Here is a 21,343-nt window from a genome sequence, read left to right on the forward strand (position 1 = left end):
CCCACCTAGAATCCCCCAGTGAGGTGCTGGGGGCGTGGTCAGGGTGGAGCCCCACCTAGAATCCCCCAGTGAGGTGCTGGGGGCGTGGTCAGGGTGGAGCCCCGCCTAGAACCCCCTAGTGAGGGGCTGGGGGCGTGGTCAGGGTGGAGCCCCGCCTAGAATCCCCAGTGAGGGGCTGGGGGCGTGGTCAGGGTGGAGCCCCGCCTAGAATCCCCCAGTGAGGGGCTGGGGGCGTGGTCAGGGTGGAACTCCACCTATAATACCCCAGTGAGGGGCTCAGCAGTAGTGTGTCTGCCCACAATACTACCCACCCTCCATAAGGTCCATCTTAAGCACAAAGGACAGAAAAGAAGAGAGGGTGAAGTGTAGACTTGATCTCTAATCCCGGCCCTATAAGCACAGCACCTTCTCCTGCTAGGTAGGAATTCCAGGTCTCCTTCAACCTGCACCATAAAAGGCAGAGAAAGGTGACCTCGTTGTGAGAGGGCAGTGCTGAATGAACTTTTGTCAGTGTGCACCGTTCCTGTGGCTCCCCTTACAGACGGTCTGGAGCACGCCAATTCCTGCTCTCCTCATTTTATTAGAAGCAGTTGCCTCAAGCCCCATCTTCCTTGGGGGACTCGAGACAATCAATGTGTTATAAATTAACCATCTGGGCTTCATCCTGGGAACCCTGCCACACGGCTACCGGCTGTCTGCTCTCCATCCAGACGCTCTGCCATCGAGGACCGCTCAAGGCCCCTCAACCTTGCTGGCGTCCTGGGCTCAGCAGGCATCTGCCTCTCTCTCCTCTCTCTGTCCTGCAGGGCACCAGGCTCAGCAGTATTCAGAATAGTCTTCCTCCACGTAGTTGGAAGGGAACCAGCCAATCTGGAGACAGAAGAAAACTCCATGAGAAAAATCTGTCATCTTCGCCCCTCATCACAGCAGGCTGGACCCCTCCTGCCGTGGGGCCTTCCCACCTGTTGTTACTCCACTGTGCATGCCCAAGGATGGCCCTCTGCTCATGTGTCACCTTGTCAGTAAAGTCTTCTAGTCACCCTGCTTAACAAAGTAAGCCACACCCACTCCACACACATCTAGCCTTGCCCTGATCGTCCTCCACAGAGCTCATTGTCGTCGTGATATAATAATGAATGATTATGTATTCTGCTGATTGACAGGATTAACTGCTAAGCCAACTCCCCTCCCCCATCACAACATGAGGTTGACAAGGCCAGAGAGTTTTGTCTCCTACTCAGCAGACTCCCAAGAGCCTAGAACAGGTCCCAGTGCTCAGTAAACACTTTATTAACATTTCTTGGAATGTTGAGTAGACAGATGGATAGATGGGTGGGTGGGTGAATGATAGATGGATGGATAAATGAGTGGATGGATGGATGGATGGATAAATGAGTAGATGAGTGCATGGATAGATGGATGGTCATAGATACATTAGTGGATGGGATGGATGGGTAATGGATGGATGGGTGGGTGGATGCATGGATGGATGGATGGATAGATGGATGAACTGGTGGATAAGTGGATGGGTGGGTGAATGGCTAGTGCATAAATACATGAGTGGATGGGATAGATGGGTGGGTAGGTGGGTGGGTGGGTGGATGATGAGTGAATGGGTAGGGTGATAGATGAACAAATATATAGGTGATTGATAGATAAATGGGCATAAGGATGGTGGGTAGATGATAGCTTGATGAATACATGGGTGGAAGGACGGGTGGGTAGAGAGACAGACACATAAACAGAGAATGGTTGTACAGAGATGGGTGACTTGCACATGAATGCTTGGATGAACCCTGTCTGCCCCAGACCTGCTTAAACAGTCTAAGTGACTCTCTCAACCCCCAGCTGTGCACCATTACTCACTGAATGTGACAACAAATGTGTTTATCATCTCAGCATTTCTCTAAGTCATGGGAGCTTTGTGACATGTTTCCCCCAATAGAACAGAAGTTCTAACCAGTGTCCTTATCTTCACTCAAAAAATACTGAGAAAACTTTCGAGCAAGGAGGAATGCTAGATGCTCAAATTCATCAGAGGATGACATGGAGAAAGCCTCCATCCATACAGTACAAAGTAGGAACTTAGCCAAAGCAAGCTGGCCTGAAGCACCTTCAGGAGCATCTTTCTCCTTCTAACTAGAACCAGAGTGGGCAAAGACCACTGTGGTCACCCCAAGTCTGCCTCTCCGTGCATTCAGTAGTTACGGAGCACCTACTATGTGCCAAGTCATGTGACACAGCAGTGAGCGAGACAGATTCCTCCTCTGCATCTCCCACATTTGTCGATCACCCTCTCACTCCAGGGCCTTTGCATACACTGGGGAATTTGTCTGATGAATGGATGAACTGATGGATGGGTGGGTTCTATGGAATGAGTGAACTGGTGGGTGGGTGGGTTCTGATGAATGAATGAACTGATGGATGAGTGGGTTCTGTGGAATGGATGAACTGATGGATGAGTGGATTCTGATAAATGAATGAACTGATGGATGAGTGGGTTCTGATAAATGGGTGAACTGGTGGATGGGTGGGTTCTGAGGAATGGGTGAACTGATAGATGAGTGGGTTCTGAGGAATGGGTGAACTGATGGATGGGTGGGTCCTGATAAATGGGTGAACTGATGGATGGGTGGGTTCTGAGGAATGGATGAACTGATGGATGGGTGGGTTCGGGAGACTGAACTCGGTCTTCAGGTTTATAATGCAAGCACTGTACCAGCTTAGAACCTTTCCAGCCCACTGGCAGCCATTTTATCCCTTTAACCTTTTTATTGCTTACCCTCCTAGCCTCTCATCACCCTAACCTCTGGAAGGGTGGGTGAGGAGCTCCCCTGCTTGGGGTCCTCTTTCCCATCACCATCCTGACCACGCCCTGGTGTGACTGCCTTGTTAGAGGTCACATGATCTCACTGTTTCACAAAGATAGTCATTGGACAATGTTCCCTTTGCACTCAGAAAAATCTCTAGCTCATAGTATGTTCTCAATAAATAGATGTGGGTGGGAAAATGTGTTAAATCTGTGTCCTTTTGCCCCTCAGACTAAGGGTGACCTGCATGGGAACCACACTCCATCCCACCACAGCCAAGCCACGCCCCACACATCCACCCAGTTAGCCCTCCCCCTCCTGCCTCACCCGGCCATAGATCTCCCCACGCCACCAGCCCTGCTGTCCCTTCTTGTTGAGGATCTTGATGATGTCACCCTCCTTAAGGGACAGTTCCGATCGGTCCCGGGCACAGAAGTCATAGCGGGCTTTCGCGGTGCCAAAATACTTGGTGCTTCCAGCTGTGAAGAGAAAAATGAGATGCCTAAGCGTCTGAGATAAATATCAGCCATCATCTGGGGACAGTGTAGAGAGGGACACGCTCTCGGGACGGTACCACCTAGCTGAAGGGTCTCTTTGACGGTTAGCTTCAATCGTCAACTTGACCCAACCTAGAATAACCTGGGGAGAGAGTCTCAGAGAGAGAGATGTCTTCATTGTGTTGGCCTGTGGACATGTCTGTGGGAGTTGTCTTAGTGAAGTGAATTGATGTGGGAGATCCAGCCCACCATGAGTGGCACCATTCCCTAGGCAGCGGGGTGGGGGTGGGGGTCTTGGGCTGACTAAGAGTGGACAAAGAGAGCAAGCACACATTCATCTCTCTCTGCTCCTGACTGCTGATGGGATGTGGCCAGCTGCCTCAGGCCCCTGCCTCTGCGACTCCCCCACAGGGATGGACAGTAACCTGGAACTGTGGACTAAAGTAAGTCCTTTCTCCCATGTATTGCTTTCCATCATGACATTTATCACAGCAATAGACATGAAACCAGAGCATCCACTGGGTGACCTCTAGGCTGAAGGGACACAACTCTACTCCCAACACTGTCCTCTCAGGCCAAATTTAGAAAATTTAAATATTTTAAGTAAGGTTTCATGATGTAGTCCAATGTGGTTCCAACTCACTATGTAGCCCACACTGAGCCCAAATTTGTCACCATCCTGCCTCAGCCTCCTGAGTGCTGGGATTATAAGGATGCACATCACACCTGGTGAGATCAGGTTTTCAATCATTTTAATGGTGTTTCATATATAGTCAATTTCTGTACACCTGTACGTCCTTAACCTTCATATTAAACTCAGATACACAGAGAGGGTAGACTATATTTTTAAAAGTCATTAAGGGTGGCTGGAGAGGTGGTTCAGGACTTCAGTTCCCAGCACCCACATGGAGGCTCCAAATCACCTGTAACTCCAGTTCCTGGAAATCTAACACTCTCCTCCAGATTCTGTGGACACTGCACTCAAGTGCACAGAGCAATACACAGACACACATGTATACACATGATTAAAAATTAAAAATAGGGGCTGGAGAGTTGGTTCAGCTATTAAGAACACTTGCTGCTCTTCCAGAGGACCTGAGTTCAGTTCCCAGCACCCACATTGGGCAGCTGTAACTCCAGCTCCAGGGGATGTAGCACCCTTTTCTGGCCTCTACAGACGCCGCACTTGGGGTAGTTTGAATGTAACTGGCCTCCATAAGCTCATAGGGAGTGGCACTATTAGGAGATGTGGCCTTGTTGGAGGAAGTGTGTCACTGTAGGGGAGGGTTTTAAGGTCTCATATATGCCCAAGCAATGTCCAGTGCCTCAGTCCACTTCCTGTTGCCTTCTGATCAAGATGTGGCCAGCACCGTATCTGTCTGCATGCCACCATACTCCCTGACATGATGATAATGGACTGAACCTCTGAAACTGTAAGCGGGTCACCCCAATTAATTGTTTTCCTTGATAGTTGTCATGGTCATGGCGTCTCTTCACAGCAATAGAAACCCTAACTAAGACAGAAGTTGGCACCATGGCCAGAGGTACTGTTGTGATTGTTAGCATTTAGGCACCTGTACTGGCCTGCCCTTAGGGTCCTGACAGGATAGATCCTCAGCTGCAGCCACTAAGAGCACCCCTGTGCACATTTGCTACGTTTCCTTATGAAAGGCAGGCCTTGCCCACCTCCCGTCTCCTTTCTCTTTTCCTTCCTCATCCCCAGGGAACAGTCCCTGCCCCCTTCTCTGCCCCTTCTCTCTCCCCTCCCCTCAATAAACCTCCTATGTGGACGCTGTTATATGGCGTGACTCCTTCCCACCATTTTAAAAGTACAACGGTGATAGGCTGGACCATGGTTTTGTTTGGAGGAGTTTGGACTTGGGGAGTTTGAAGGCAAGTGGAATGCTTTAAGCACTGCTTAACATGCCCTACTAGTAGAAGCATGGAAGATAGTGGTGCTAAGAGTGATTTGAACTGTGAGGGGCATACTCAGCAATTTTCAGAGGAGAAGAATTTTAGCATGTTGCCTAGAGATCATTCTTGTGATATTTTGGTGAAGAATGTGGCTGCTTTTTGCCCTTGTCCAAAGAGTCCACCTGGGGTCAAAGTGAAGAGTTTTGGATTAATTGTGTTAGCAGAAGAAATCTTAAAACAGCCAGCTATAGGGCTGGAGAGATGGCTCAAAGGTTAAGAACACTGGTTGTTTTTCCAGAGGTCCTGAGTTCAATTCCCAGCAACCACATGGTGGTTCACAGCCATCTATAATGAGATCTGGCACCCTCTTCTGACCCGCAGGCATACATGTAGGCAGAACACTGTATACATAATAAAATAAATCTTTTTTTAAAAAAAAACAGCCAGTTATAGATTCTGTCACGTGGTTATTAGTGGTAACTCTAATGAGGATCTATAATGAAAAATAGCAGGCTGAGCAAATAAAAACACAAAGAAAAGGGGCTTGAGAAAAGGGGCACCAGGAAGTGGAATGGAGCTAAGTCCTGTGTTCAATAAGATAAATCAATGAAGAAATTGATTAAAGGGAATGGTGATCCCAGAGCAAGATCCCACCCAGATAAGTTTCCAACTTGTGAAAAGGAATTAAAGAAAAGCTTAGAGCTGGGTGTGGTGGTGCACGCCTTTAATTCCAGCACTCAGAAGGCAGAGGCAGGTGGATCTCTAAGTTTGAGGCCAGCCTGGTCTACAGAGCAAGTTCCAAGACAGCCAAGCTTAGGTAATAAAAGACAGAAAGCTGGTGAAGATGTAGTTGAACAAGGGGGCCATGTTCCAGCCCTGCTGGGGGATGTCTTTCCATACGCTGTAAACATATGTTGTTCCCATTGGTTAATAAATAAGCTGCTTTGGACTATGGCAAGGCAGCTTAGAGACAGGTGGGAAATCGAAGGAGAGAAACAGGAAAGAGAAAGGAGGAGTCTGGAGAGAGAAGCCACCACCACCAGGAGAAGCAAGATGTGAAAGTACCGGTAAGCCACGAAGCCACGTGGCAGCTTACAGATAAATAGAAATGGGTGAAGTTATAAGAGCTGGCTAGCAAGAAGCCTGCCACAGGCCATGCAGTTTGTAAATAATATAAGCCTCTATGTGTTTACTTGGGTCCAAGCAGCTGCAGGACCACGGCTGGGCAGGACCGGAGAAAACTTATGGCTACACAGCCCCAGTAAGCAACAGAACTTGGCAGCTTCTGTCACATGATTCTAGCTTCGGAGTTAAGGATAGAAGAAATGGGTTACGGAATTTGCCTCTATGCCTAAAGAAAGCTAAGGCCAGGCATGTGTTAAGGATGTCCCTGAATGGAGGCCTAGTAGAGAGGCCTGTGTGTGAAGCTGCAAAGTTGAAGCCCGGATTGCCTTGGAGAACCCAAGATACTGGCGATGCCAGAGTCGTGGGATGGCTGCCCAGGAGAGCTGCTAACAGGGAGTGGAACCAGCCCAAGAGAAAGAAGTGTGTTGCAGTCAACAAAGCTGAATGGAGCTGGAGATCTGAAGAGTGCTTTGACATCAGTCATGGAGGCGCAATGTTTGGAGTTTGCCCAGCTGGTTTTCGGTCTTGCTTTGATCCAGTATTTCCTCACTATGTTCCCTTTCCTGTGTTTTGAAATGCTAACATATATCCTGTGCCATTATATGTTTAAGTTTATGATCTGGTTTTTTTTTAAGTTTTATTTTACAGGGAATTACAATTAAGAGAGTGTATGAATCTCAGAAGAGACTTTGAACTTTTGACTTTTCAACATCGTTGAGACTGTGATAGACTATGGGGACTTTTGAAGTTGGACTAAATGCATTTTGCATTATGATATTGTTACAAGCTTATGGGAACCAGAGAGTGGAATGTGGCAGTTTGAATGTAATTGGCCCCCATAAGCTCACAGGGAGTGGCACTATTAGGAGATGTGGTCTTGTTGGAGGAAGTACGTCACTGTAGGGGGTGGGCTTTGAGGTCTCATACATGCCCAAGCCATGCCCAGTGCCTCAGTCTACTTCCTGCTGCCTTCTGATCAAGATGTGGCCAGCACCATGTCTGCCTGCATGTCGCCATGTTCTTCTCCATGATGATAATGGACTTAAACTATAAGCAACCCACCTCAGTTAAATGTTTTCCGTATCAGAGTTGCTGTGGCCATGGTGTTTCTTCACAGAAACCCTAACTAAGGCAGCGCTCGAGTCACACACACACACACACACACACACACACACACACACACACACACAATCAATCAATCAATCTTTAACAAATAAAAGGAGAAATCTCCAATATCACACAATGGCACATAAATAAGCATTTAAAAATTAGTTACAAAAACCAAAAGTAGGGGCAGGCAGGCCCTGGAACCCCTGGCTCTCCCTCCACGGAGAGAAGGTGCTGTGCAGTCCCCCAGCCTGGGGTGTCCCCCTACCTGGCGGCTTGCTAATGGCTCTCCGCTCAGGCTCCTTGTAAGGGAACTGCAAGGTGGTGTCCAGCGACTTGAAGCAATCTTTGAGAGAATTCTGCTGATAAAACTCCACCAACTCCTGGAAGAATAACCACAGAACAGTTGTTACCCAGCTGGTCAGGCCACGGCAGAGCAAAGCCCAGCCCTGTCTGCACTCCAAACAGCTCCTTGGCGGCTGACTATGACGGGGAACTCCTTCCTCTACTGGAACAGCAAGGACCATCCGTGGAAGGGACCCCGCCATGAGCATTATCGACCATCACCCTGAAAGACCTAGACTCACCCTGAGACAAACCTCTGGGCATGGCTGCACTCAGTTAGATGAGGTGGGAAATGCCACCTGAATGTGAGTGGCACCATCCAAGGCTGCTGTCCCGGGGAGAATAAAAAGATGAAAGCAGGCCGGGCAGTAGTGGTACACGCCTTTAATCCCAGCACTCGGGAGGCAGAGGCAGGCGGATCTCTGTGAGTTCGAGGCCAGCCTGGTCTACAGAGGGAGATCCAGGACAGGCACCAAAACTATGCAGAGAAACCCTGTCTCGAAAAACCAAAAAAAAAAAAAAAAAAAAGAAAGAAAGAAAGAAAAATGAAAGCAAGCTGGGCAGCAAACTCCATCGCTCTCTGCTGCCTGACTACGGATGCCTCATGCTCCTGCCCCACACCTCCCTCCAGGACAGTCCCCAGCCTCCAGCTGTGAGCTGGAAAAACCTGCTTTACCATGTGTTCGGTCACAGCAATGAACAAACTCAACAATAGACTACCACAGGCTGAGGCCAGTTCTCCAAGCAGCCAATTCATTTTACTTCCTGCCGAGGTTACCAAAGAGGCTCACCAAACCCAAGGCCTCCCATAGTGCCCATGCCTTTATAATTAATAATCATGTAAGCACCGGCCAGCATGCACACCACACATGACCAAAGCCTCCGGGAACCCTGAGTGTTGAGGATGTTCACAACTCTCCCATTTTACATTTATTTATTTGTTTGTTGTTTATTTATTTATTTATTTGGGGTAGAGGGTGCTACAGAGCGCATGTGAAGGTCAGAGGTCAACTTTCAGGACCCAGTTCTCACCTTCCACCATGTGTGTTCCAGGGGTCACACTCAGGTTCTCAGCGTTGGTGGTAATCACCTTTACCCGCTGAGCCATCCTGCCCGCCCTCTCTCATTCTATAAATAGAGACACTAAGTTCTCCGCCCAGGTCCCACAGTGGGGACAAGACAATCATGGGTGGCAGCTGAGATCAATAGCTCAGATCTGGCCTCTGTGAAAGACTTTAGATTTGATTTCAACTTCCCAGTTTGTTGGGTTTATGGGTATTTCTCCCACAAATGGCTCACGCTGACGACATAGAATCAGTTGGGCCCAAATTCAAGAGTGTTCCACAAAGTGCCCCATTCAAGAACTTCGAGCTAAAAAATGCCATTATCATGAAAAAAAAAAATTGGGGGTGGGGCAGGTAGGATGGTTTAGTGGGTCACGCTCTGTCCACAGCCCCAGACCCACGTAACGGTGGAAGAACCTGACTCAACACTTGCTAAGTTATGAATTTGTCAGTGTCCTCAGTTTCCTCAAAGATCTACTGATCGTGGGTAAGGCCCACGTGACGTACATACACCAATCAGTTTTAAACGCCTAGAGGAAGATAAAAAGCATTAACAGTACACCAAACACTAGCTAAGCGCTCATATATTCTCAACGAGGCAGGCAGTCGCTCAGGTCATGCGGAGCCAGTTTGGAGACCTGTAACCATCTGGGCTCTGGTAGCCTGTGAAACGGGAAGGCAGAGGGTGGGCCGACTCCAGTCAGCGGGGAGGGGGCGGTGGTGAGTGTGCACACATCTGCGTGTGGGTGTGGGCATGCGTGCGGGGACCAGAGGTTGCCTCCAGGTGTCCCGTCTATCACACTCCACCTTATATTTTGAGTCAGGGTCTCTCACCGAGCCTGGGCCCCCTGGTTGCCTAGTCAGGGAGTCACTTGTCATAGTTCACCAGGGCTGGGGTTCCAGGCCACCACCACCACACCTGGCTTTTCTGTGGGTTCTGGGGATCAGACTGAGGCCCTTGGGCACTTTATCTATGAGCCTTCTCCCCAGCTCAGCCTGTTTGACATTAACAGACACCCCGAGAGTGCCCGGCACTATTATGTCATGACTGTCTTTTCCACACCGTTGGTCCTTAGGGAGATGAGCTCATGGTCAGTGTCTCCCTGGGAAGGGCTTCTCTAAGTACAAAGTGAGGACCCTACGACATGGGTGCAGACATGTGCCGCACAGGCTCTGGGCAGCTTCTGTGGGGGTGGGGGCAGCGGCCCTTACCGGAAGACCCCGGAAAGCCTTCTTCTCCGTGATCCGGTATAGCCCCTCTGATGTCATGATTTTAATATGTTTGACCTCGACGTTATACCTGAAGCGAGGGAGAGAAGAATCAGATGGTTGAGTCCCGAATCTAAGGAGCTCTACCATGCCTCCACCCAGGCTGCAAGCCCCAAGGATGGAAGAATCAAGCTGGACTCCTTCAGGGATGGGGAGCCCAACCCATCCTCCTGGGGTCTCTGCCACTCTGAGCCTCCCATTCTTCATCTTATACAGAAGTTTTCTTTCTCCCTGAGGGAGCTCATCCTGGGTGTCAACCTGACAGGATTTAGTGACCTCTGGGTGCATCTGTGAGGGGATTAACTGACAGGGCAAGTTCCTCCTGGATGTGGATGGGAACATCCCTGGGACTGGAGTTCTAAACTAAGTAAGAAAGGAGAAAGCGAGCCGAACACCCAGCACTCATCTCTGTTTTATGTCAACTTGACACAGAGTCATCTTGGAAGAGGGAACCTCATTGCAAAATGCCTCAGTAAGATCTGACTGTAGGGCATTTTCTTAATTAGTGATTGACAGAGAGGGCCCAGCCCACTGTGGGTGGTGCCATCCCTGGGCTGCTGGTCCTGGGTCCTATAAGAAAGCAGGCTGAGCCAGCCATGGGGAGCAAGCCAGTAAGCAGCAACCTCCATGGCCTCTGCCTCAGCTCCTGCCTCCAGGTTCCTGCTGTGACTTCCCTCAGTGATGGAGTGGAACTGTAAGCTGGATTAACCCTTTCCTCCCCAAACTGCTTTTGGTCATGGTGCTTCATCACAGCCGCAGAAACTCTAAGACATTCCGCCCTCTGAGTGTGGATGTGATGTGACCAGCTGCCCCACGCTCCTGCCACGGCACCTTCCCCATGGTTTTCTCCAGTCGTGAGGTGGACAAACCCTTTCTCCATTCAGTGGCTTCTGTCAGGATTTTGTAAATCCCACTACCTCAGGGATGTGTTGAGAAGCCAGGAAGAGCCTGCAAGAAGACAATAGTGTCCTCGAATAGAGAGGGAAGAGTCCACCGTGCAGCGGAAAGATGGTGGAATAGGAAGGATGGGAAGGAAAGGGCTGCGTTAGCCTGGTGATTCACAGAACAACAAAAATGGAAGGGACGCTGGGCATGGCGGCGGCGCTCGCCTTTGATCCCAGCACTCCGGAAGCAGAGGCGGGTGGACCAAGGGGAAAAACAGGCATTTCTGCCAACAGGAGAAGCTAAGTAACACAAAAAACCCTAGAAATGCTTTTTTTGTTTAATCGTTGAGGGGGTCACTGAGATGGCCGGTAAAGGTGCTTGCCACGAAGGCTGACAGTTTGAGCTCAACCCCCGGGCCCCTCACGTTGGAATGGGAGAACAGACTTTCGCAAGCTGTCCTCCGGCCTTCCCAGTGCACCATGGTACACGCACACACAGGAAACAAACTTTCGTTAAATTGCTGAGCTCTCGCAAAAGTACTGGAAAACCCCAAAGCTAAAAATAAAGGTGGAATCAGGGGCGGAGTGACCAGCGCAAATTAACTCCCTAGCTGCTGCGTTGAGTTTGGCACCCAAGGCGGCTGCGCCTGGCGGTCACGTGCACGCGTGGAGTGGGTCCTGGTACTGCGGCCACTCTTCCCATGCTTCATGGGCCCCTCCACAGACATCTGCACTTCGCATGCTCCAGAGACCTGGAGCTCGGGGATTAGGCCAGGCTGGCCAGCGAGGTCCTGGGATCCTCCTGCCTCTCAGTCCCCAGGGCTGGAGTCACGGGCACAGCCAGACCTGGCTTTAAGTGGCTGCTGAGGATCAAACCGAGGCCCACAAGGTGATCTGAAGGGCACTTTTCAAACCAAGCCATCTCGCCAGCTCCTATCATGGGGTACTTTTCTGAAACTATTGTGCAGATGCAAATCAAAACCACACTGACTCCAGTCATTGCTGCTGTCACCAAGACAAGACACAGCCAAAATTCCAAAGAGAATCGAGGCCTGTGCACAGTCTGCTGGGATCATAAACTCACAATAAAAGCTAAGCTAGAAAAACACCACCCCTCAACTCAAGGAGATAAGATATATGTAGGGGCTGGGGAAGTGACTCAGTCAGTAAGGGCTTGTTGCTCAAGCATGAGGACCCAAGTTCGATTCCCAGCACCCACTTAAGAAGACCAAGGTGGGGTAACACTTGTAACCCCAGTCCTAGGTGGGCAGAGAGAGGTGGGTCCCCAGGCTCACTGGCCAGCCCGCATAGCCTATTCTCAGTGAAAAATGATGCTTCAAAACTCAAGGTGGAGCGGGGCCATGGTGGTGCACGACTTTAATCCCAGCACTCGGGAGGCAGAGGCAGGAGGATCTCTGAGTTTGAGGCCAGCCTGGTCTATACAGAGTGAGTTCCAGGACAGCCAGGGCTACACAGAGAAACCTTGTCTGGGGCAGGGTGGGGTGGGGGGAACAAACTCCAGGTGGGGGCTGCTGGTGGTTCAATGCATAAGGAGCTTTCCACAAAGCCTAACAGCGTGAGTTCAATCCCTGAGACCTACATGGCGGAAGGAGAGAACTGACTCCTGCAAGTTGTCACCAGCCACTTCATGCCTGCTGCAGCCTCCACATGTGGACACATGGGTGAACGCCCACAAACAATAAATAATGCAAGTAAAAGTCACAGTTCAATGGCGGGATGTAAGTTAGTGCAGCGTGGAGACCAGGAGATCTGTCCTGGGGCAGCTAGGTTTTATGTCCCAAGGACAAACGGTCAGCATATCCACGTGATCCCAACAAGCCTGTATTCATTGTAGAACTATCAACGACACCCAGGACACGGAATCAACTAAGGTGTCTGTAGACGAAGAATCTGTGACAGACACACACAGTGGAATATTATCCAGCCATGAAAAGGATAACATCCTGTCATTTACAACGTGGAGGAAGTGGAGGATGTTATGTAGTAGAGTAAGCCAGATACAGGAAGACAAATACCACAGCTTCTAATTCACACATCAAAGCTAAAAGTGTTGGCCGCAAGAGTAGAGGCAAAAATTGCAGAGGGGGGAGAAAGGAAGAGGGAACAAGACAAGGGAGAGAGAGGAGGGAAGGAAGTAAAAATCGGTAGAAGGCAGTAGTTCAACAAAAGGTGCATGTGGACAGTGTACACTTTTAGACAGTAAAAGCCTAGACACGCTCCACAAGCCCAGGTCGGAGGGGCGTGGTCAGAGAGGGAGGAGCCCAGGTCGGAGGAGGCATGGTCAGGGAAGGAGGAGCCCAGGTCAGAGGAGGCGTGGTCAGGGAAGGAGGAGCCCAGGTCAGAGGAGGCGTGGTCAGGGAAGGAGGAGCCCAGGTCAGAGGAGGCGTGGTCAGGGAAGGAGGAGCCCAGCTCATAGGAGGCGTGGTCAGGGAGGAAGGAGCCCAGGTCAGAGGGGGCGTAGTCAGGGAGGGAGGAGCCCAGGTCACAGTGGCCTCAGGGAGAGAGAAGTTACTTAATGCTGATGGCAAATTCCGCTGTATCCTTCACCCTCTGCCGCACCAGGTAGGTCCCATCAGAGCGGTTGGTGAGGATGCCCTCGGCTCCTGCTCGCTCCATGGGGCCAGCATACCTGCAGGGACACACCTGAGTCAGTCATGCCAAGGGGTGCAAGGTTGGGGTGCAGCTAAGGCTTTTGGGGGTCCCTGGAATTTGGCCATTTGCTTTGACAGGCATTTTCCTGAGCTCACACTGGACACTCATCTCTGTGAGCACCAGAGTAGAAACCCAGTGAGGTGTCAGCCTTGTATACTAAGGTTAAGGGGAAGGCTATCAAGAGGACTCAGAGGTAAAGGAGCTTGCTGCCAAGCCTCAGGACTTGAGTTCAATCCAGGGGGTCCTCTGGATGAATCGAGAACCAACTCCCACAAGTTGTCCTCTGACCTACACACACGTGCGTGCACACACACACACAGACACATGCACACACATACACACATATACCATGCAAAGTAAGTGTAAAAAGCCACTTAAGTAAAGGGAAGCCTTAAAATAAATTAATAGTATTTAATGCAATGTTTAAAAACCCAGAAAAATGAAGTCAACTGAAAAAGGAATGAAGCCTATGCGTGGCCACAGTGTGGCCTGCACCAGGCTCCATGTAAGAACCAGACACCAAAGAATGCACAGCGTGGGACTCCACGTGGGGAATGGCCACAGCAGGAGAGTCCAGAGGCAGGGAGGGCATTTGTGGGTGTGGGGCTGGTCAGGAGAATCCCTCCTGTAGGAACGGGACTAGGGGGTGGGAAGAAGGTTCTGGAACTAGAGGCGATGGCTGCAGTCCATTCTGAATGCACCCAAACATACCGAATACGCATGTAAATACAAATACACTGTCATGTGATGCACTTATGTCCTTTGAATTCCTTTATTACTGTTACGTTGCATGTGGAGCTTGGCATCAGTCTTCTCCTCCAGCCGTGACACAAAGGCTTGTTTTGTGCCCTGAACTCAGGTCCCCCAGCTCAGCAGCAGCTCTTGTCCTCTGAGCTGTTTTCACGGGCTGTTTTCACGGGCTTATCTGTCTCCTTATACAATACACGCTAAAGTGTCCATATTTATGTGTGTAACTACATGTCGAGTGTATTATGATGATATATGTAGCATGAATAACACAGTTATGTGTAATGTATAACTACACATCTATAACTACACTTTTATATATTGTGGCATATATAAGGCAACCTATTTCTATATAATCAGCATCCTCACCATCACCTTCAGAATCATCATCATCACCATCACTGTCATCACCACTACTGTCACTATCACTCTCACCACAACTGCCATCACCACTATCACATGAACCACAATCACACCTTCCTCTCCACCATCACCATCCTCATCACCACCATCATCACCAGCAACTCCATCCTCATCACCACCAGCAACACCATCCTCATCACCACCAGCAACACCATCCTCATCACCACCAGCAACACCATCCTCATCACCACCAGCAACTCCATCCTCATCACCACCATCATCACCAGCAACACCATCCTCATCACCACCATCATCACCAGCAACACCATCCTCATCACCACCATCATCACCAGCAACTCCATCCTCATCACTACCAGCAACACCATCCTCATCACCACCATCAACATCACCAGCAACACCATCCTCATCACCACCATCAACATCACCAGCAACACTATCCTCATCACCACCAGCAACATCACCAGCAACACCATCCTCATCACCACCGTCAACATCACCAGCAACACCATCCTCATCACCACCATCAACATCGCCAGCAACACCATCCTCATCACCACCATCAACATCACCAGCAACACCATCCTCATCGCCACCATCAACATCACCAGCAACACCATCCTCATCACCACCATCAACATCACCAGCAACACCATCCTCATCACCACCAGCAACATCACCAGCAACACCATCCTCATCACCACCATCAACATCACCAGCAACACCATCGTCATCACCACTAGCAACATCACCAGCAACACCATCCTCATCGCCACCATCAACATCACCAGCAACACCATCCTCATCACCACCAGCAACACCATCCTCATCACCACCAGCAACATCACCAGCAACACCATCCTCATCACCACCAGCAACACCATCCTCATCACCACCAGCAACATCACCAGCAACACCATCCTCATCACCACCGTCAACATCACCAGCAACACTATCCTCATCACCACCATCAACATCACCAGCAACACCATCCTCATCACCACCAGCAACATCACCAGCAACTCCATCCTCATCACCACCAGCAACATCACCAGCAACACTATACTCATCACCACCATCATCACCAGCAACACTATCCTCATCACCACCATCATCACCAGCAACACCATCCTCATCACCACCAGCAACATCACCAGCAACACCATCCTCATCACCACCGTCAACATCACCAGCAACACCATCCTCATCACCACTAGCAACATCACCAGCAACACCATCCTCATCGCCACCATCAACATCACCAGCAACACCATCCTCATCACCACCATCAACATCACTAACAACTCCATCCTCATCACCACCATCAACATCACCAGCAACTCCATCCTCATCACCACCATCACATCACTATCACCATCACCACCATTATCTCCATCATCAACACAATCACCATCTCCACCATCACCATCACCATCATCACCACCATCATTTCCATCATCCCCAACACTACCCATCACTATCATCAGGATCAACATCACCATGCTCATCACCAGCAACCTCCATTACTGTCACTGTGACTTTAATAATTACCCAGAGTCACCTTCCTTCCCCCCCTCAGTCCCTCCCCAGCAGCTCTTGGCTCAGGGTAAACTCAGAAGTGCTTGGGATCCAAATAATAAATTGCTGATTGTCCTGAAAGCTTCCACATTCAGCCTGAGTTCTCCCTTGACACAACACACACACACCATTTTAAAATAAGAAAATGTGATTGTACTCACCAGAGATGCACGGACAAGTCCTGAGGAGGACCCTGGGAACACAGACAAAAACCCAGACTCAGAGAAGCCTTTGCCTGGAAGACTTCAGGGACACCTGCTCATATCCACTCCACTAGCATCTGCTGCTTGGGTACCATGTTCCAGGCACTGTGCCACTCAAGGGAAAATAACACTAGAACCCAGGTGACCTCCCTTGTGTCTATACATCACATACAACACACATACATTAGCCTCAAGCCAAAGGTGCTGGCCACCTTTCCAGCATGACCCAACCTGGGAAGACAGTCTCAAGGAGAGACTGTGTAGATCAAGCTGTCCATGATGTGCCTGTGGGAGATGTTCTTAATTATGTTAACTGATACAGGAAGCCCAGCCCACTGTAGGTGGATCATTCCCCAGGCAGGGATCCTGAACCATATGAAAGAAGACAAACTGAGCAGAGTATAAGCAAGCGAGTAGGTGACCGTGCACCCAGTCGTTTCTCTCTGATCTCGACTGTCAACGTGATGTGACAGCTGTTTGAAGTTCCTGCCTTGACTTCCCTACAATGATGGGCTGTAACCTGGAATCACAGGCTGAAATCGACCCCTTTCTCTTCCAAGTCACTTTCTGTCAGGCATCTTATCACAGCAACAGAAATAAAACTTGGACACCAGGAATGGTGTTCCCTTCCTTCAATGGTGGACGAAAGTCTACACAATATGACAGATGCATAAAGTGGCAGGTCTACAGAGGACATGGAAGGAGGAGGGAGAAGTCCTGGAGGAAAGAGGGGATGCAGGACTGAGGAGGAGGAGGACAGAGGAGAAAGAGAGGGGGGTGAAAACAGTCAAACAACGTGGCACACATGTCTGACAATGGCTTTATGAATCCCGTGGCTGCATGCAGTGAGTACCCCCACTTAAAACTATATTGAAGGAGGATTTTCTGACTTGCGCAGATCATAGAAATCATGCCTTCCAGCAATGATGGGTACGTGGTGGACACGTGGATAGAGAAAAGGGACAGTGCTTCCTAGGCAAGCTGTCCACCACTCAGCTGTATTTTCAAACCTAAATGATGTATATTTGTTATTGTTTAGAATTTGTCGGGAGTGATGGGGATGGATTCAGGGCCTTGTACATAAAAAGCAAGTACTCTAAACCCTAGTTACATCTCAGCCCTTCACTGGGGGGATTGTAGGCGGGGCTCCACCCTGACCACGCCCCCAGCCCCTCACTATGGAATTCTAGAGGAGGACTCCACCCTTGTGCCATGCCCTAGACCTTGAGATGACCAATCAGTATTACCCAATCAGGAAGGAACAACGGAGTTTGAAACTCATAACATAATTTGACATTTCAAAATTTTAAGTTCACACCGAGGGCATATATATGTGGCATGAAAGTAAAAGAGAACTGTTCTGGAAGAAGATCGGGAACAGCAGGAAGGGGAGGAGGGAAGGGAAGGCAGCTGGGGGTAAATGTGAACAAAAGACAATGTTGTAAACAGAAAATCGTCATTAGGAAGCCCATTGTTTTGATGCTAACTGGGAGTTAATTTAGGGCTAGCAAGACGGTCAGTGAGAAAAGATTCTTGCCCACAGGTCTGACCACCAAGTTCAATCCCCAGGATCTGTATAGCAGAAGAGGAGAACCAGCTCCCACGAGTGTCCTTCAACCTTCACACGTAAGCCATGGGAGCCACACCCACACACATACAAAATAAATGACTGTAACATGCACTATTTTAAAAGTGAATCAAAACTACTGAACTTAAGGCTGTGGCCCCTGGTAGATGAGCCAAGCTCCAGTCAATGGCCTCACACCCATGAGTGTATGGGCAGCACAAATTGAACTCTGGGTTAATTTTAAAATAACAAACAAAAAGAACACAAAGTTGGTAGGGATAGGAGTGGATTTGAGAGGAATTAAGGGCATGAATGGTGGGGGAATATGGTGAAAATATATTGTGTGTATGTACAAAATGCTCTAAGAACTGATTTTAAAAATTGTATTTTTAGAAGAAAAAGAAAAAATAACAATGAACATGGAACCACTGAGAAGAAATGACAGCTCTATCCGCCAGGAGAGTGGCCAGAAGAAGGAGGCCATGATGCCTTCACAGGACTCCGTTTAGTGCTTAGGAAATAAGCCAGGGACTGGCCCACCTTCTGGGCCCCTGCCTGCCCCATACAACACCCCAAGAAAAGTGCAAGTTATTTCACAGAAAAAGCAAGAAGCTTCCACAATCAGCAATCATATGCTGACTCTAAGGTGGCTCAGTGGAGTAGACAAAGCCTCGGTTTGGCAAGGTGTGACCTGCCATGACGGACAGGATGGGTAGGGGCATGACAGATGGATACATAGATGATGCATGAGGGATTCTCAAGGTGACCTCCCTGGTTGGTTTCATCCGCCAGGCCTCTATCTGAACCCTTGACCCTCACAATCCCGAATTGAGGCACTCACGTGGACGTAGGGACGCACTCTGTTACAGGGGAACCATCCGACATCATTAGTAGCAGTATTTCTTCCCTAAAAATGCAGGAGACAAAAGCATGAGCAGAATTTATAGGTATCCATTTGCACATGTGTGTGAGACAGTGAGAGACAGACAGACAGACAGAGAGACTATGCACTCACCTGCATGCATACATCCATTTCTCCTCTCAATGGATACCATGTTTATTCATCTCTCACTCACCATGAGGAATCAGGGACATATTTCAGAGGTAGAGGCCCTGCCTAGAATCCCCCAGTGAGGGGCTGGGGACTTGACCAGGGTGGAGCCCCCACCTAGAATCCCCAGTGAGGGGCCAGGAGTATGGTCAGGGATGGAGCTCCCGCCTGGAATCCCCCACTGAGGGGCTAGGGTATGGCTCAGCAGATAGAGGAGTATGGTCAGGGATGGAGCTCCCGCCTGGAATCCCCCACTGAGGGGCTAGGGTATGGCTCAGCAGATAGAGTTGCTTAGCACCCTTGAAGCCCACAAGATCCACCCCAGCACCACAAAAAAAAAATCAAATCCATAGAATTAAAGATATTGTGGTGGCCTTATGCTCCCAGGGAGGTGGTCATCCCTGGATATCTCCACTCATATACCTATCCCACAGGGACCCACTCCAGAAACTCATGAGACTGTGGCCCCACTCCCTCAGGTTCCCTGCACCCATAACCATGACCTCGTCTACACTTGTACTCCTCTGGAAGCAACTCCAGGGGCTGGGCCCTGACCCCTCCATGTCACCTGTACTTATAACTCCATGCCTTGCCCCTCACTCCTGCAGCCACAGTCCATACCTCCCACCAGTTGTGTTCAGCCTCTGCCTTAGTGAGCTCCACAATGTCCCCAGGGTTGAGCCGCAAAAATACTCCAAAGGCTCCAGGTGGGGGAGGGATCCCATAGTACTCCTGAAACACTTCCATCTTAGGCAGGCCTGGAGGTGGAAGGAGACAGAACAACATGGCTAACAGAACACTCACAGCTGTGTCTAAGATGAGAAAGACTGATAGTACCAAGTGGTGGTGAGAGTGTGGGGAAACTGGAACTCAAGCTGAGCAGCATCTACTGAAGTGTATCTGCCCTGGATCCCAGCAATCCCACTGCAGCTTACACACTAGGCAATGCATACACAGCTGCCTAGAAGTAGAGCCCCCGCCTAAAATCCCCAGTGAGGGGCTGGGGGCGTGGTCAGGGGTGGAGCCCTGCCTAGAATCCCCCAGTGACCGGTGGGAGCGTGGTCAGGGTGGAGCCCCGCCTAAAATCCCCAGTGAGGGGCTGGGGACGTGGCCAGGGTAGAGCCCCGCCTAGAATCCCCAGTGAGGGGCTGGGGGCGTGGTCAGAGTGGAGCCCCGCCTAGAATTCCCCCAGTGAGGGGCTGGGGGCGTGGTCAGGGTGGAGCCCCGCCTAGAATTCCCCAGTGAGGGGCTGGGGGCGTGGTCAGGGTGGAGCCCCGCCTAGAATCCCCAGTGAGGGGCTGGGGGCGTGGTCAGGGTGGAGCCCCGCCTAGAATCCCCCAGTGAGGGGCTGGGGGCGTGGTCAGGGTGGAGCCTCCTCCCCCTCCTGGAGTAGCATCCAGTTGCTCCCCTCATCGCACTCTGCACACTCACCCAGTTCATTCCTTTTCTTTTCCTGGGCCCTTCGATGTAGCTTGTCCTAGAAGGAGAGATAAAGAAAGTAGGCACCTATTTCCAGCCAGGCAACTCCTTAGCTCTTCACTGTCCTTGTCCAGCCAAGGACGGTGATGCCCACTTCTAGGGTCTCCTGGTTCCTCTCTCATGAGCCTCTGTAATTTCCCAAGTACAGAATGAAATTGGATCTTACCTTCTTCATAGTGCCTGAGAAATCTACGGAAGGGAAAAGTGCATAGTTCAGAAAGAAAATCCCCCCACAGAGAAGCAAGCCCACCTCCCTCACATTGGCCGAGAAATACCTTGCCCATGGCGGCCACACGGAGGCACTCTCCCCAGACACTCCTTGTGTGCAGGTGCCCTGCACCTATGACAGCGATATCCCTGGTAGAATGTGCCTCTGGAACACAGGAGAGATAAAGGAGAGTCATGGGGCGTTACTGGTACCCTAACCATCAACACATGTCCTTTGGAAGGAAGCAAAGGCCAAGTGTGGTGATGCATACCTGTCATGCCAGCATTGGAAGGATGAAGCAGATAGTATGTCCAAGTCTAGCCTGGGCTACTAAGGCAGACACTATCCGAAAGAAGGATAAGGGAGAAGAGAAGAGGAAGACAGGTGGAGGAGGAGTAATGGATCACAGTAGGGCTTCCCTTCTCTCAAGCAGGTGACCAG

General features: G+C 50.1%; 1 protein-coding gene across 1 annotated transcript in view; it reads right to left on the reverse strand.

Moving 5' to 3' along the window:
- Positions 1 to 566: 566 nt before the first annotated feature.
- The window catches only part of Vav1 (vav guanine nucleotide exchange factor 1), a 51,739-nt gene continuing 30,962 nt past the window's right edge, over positions 567 to 21,343 (reverse strand). Inside the window, exons 17-27 of the mRNA XM_052746785.1 lie at positions 20,970 to 21,067; positions 20,861 to 20,883; positions 20,647 to 20,692; positions 19,837 to 19,973; positions 19,006 to 19,071; positions 16,556 to 16,587; positions 13,549 to 13,665; positions 10,075 to 10,162; positions 7,722 to 7,836; positions 3,138 to 3,289; positions 567 to 870 (exon numbers count right to left, since the gene is read on the reverse strand). Of these exons, the coding sequence (XP_052602745.1) occupies positions 817 to 870; positions 3,138 to 3,289; positions 7,722 to 7,836; positions 10,075 to 10,162; positions 13,549 to 13,665; positions 16,556 to 16,587; positions 19,006 to 19,071; positions 19,837 to 19,973; positions 20,647 to 20,692; positions 20,861 to 20,883; positions 20,970 to 21,067 (928 nt within the window). The 3' untranslated portion in view covers positions 567 to 816. The remainder of the gene's footprint in view (positions 871 to 3,137; positions 3,290 to 7,721; positions 7,837 to 10,074; positions 10,163 to 13,548; positions 13,666 to 16,555; positions 16,588 to 19,005; positions 19,072 to 19,836; positions 19,974 to 20,646; positions 20,693 to 20,860; positions 20,884 to 20,969; positions 21,068 to 21,343) is intronic.

The sequence above is a fragment of the Peromyscus californicus genome, unplaced genomic scaffold (assembly GCF_007827085.1).
Source record: "Peromyscus californicus insignis strain IS unplaced genomic scaffold, ASM782708v3 Scaffold_1__1_contigs__length_55948999, whole genome shotgun sequence".
In the NCBI taxonomy this organism is placed as follows: Eukaryota; Metazoa; Chordata; class Mammalia; order Rodentia; family Cricetidae; genus Peromyscus; species Peromyscus californicus.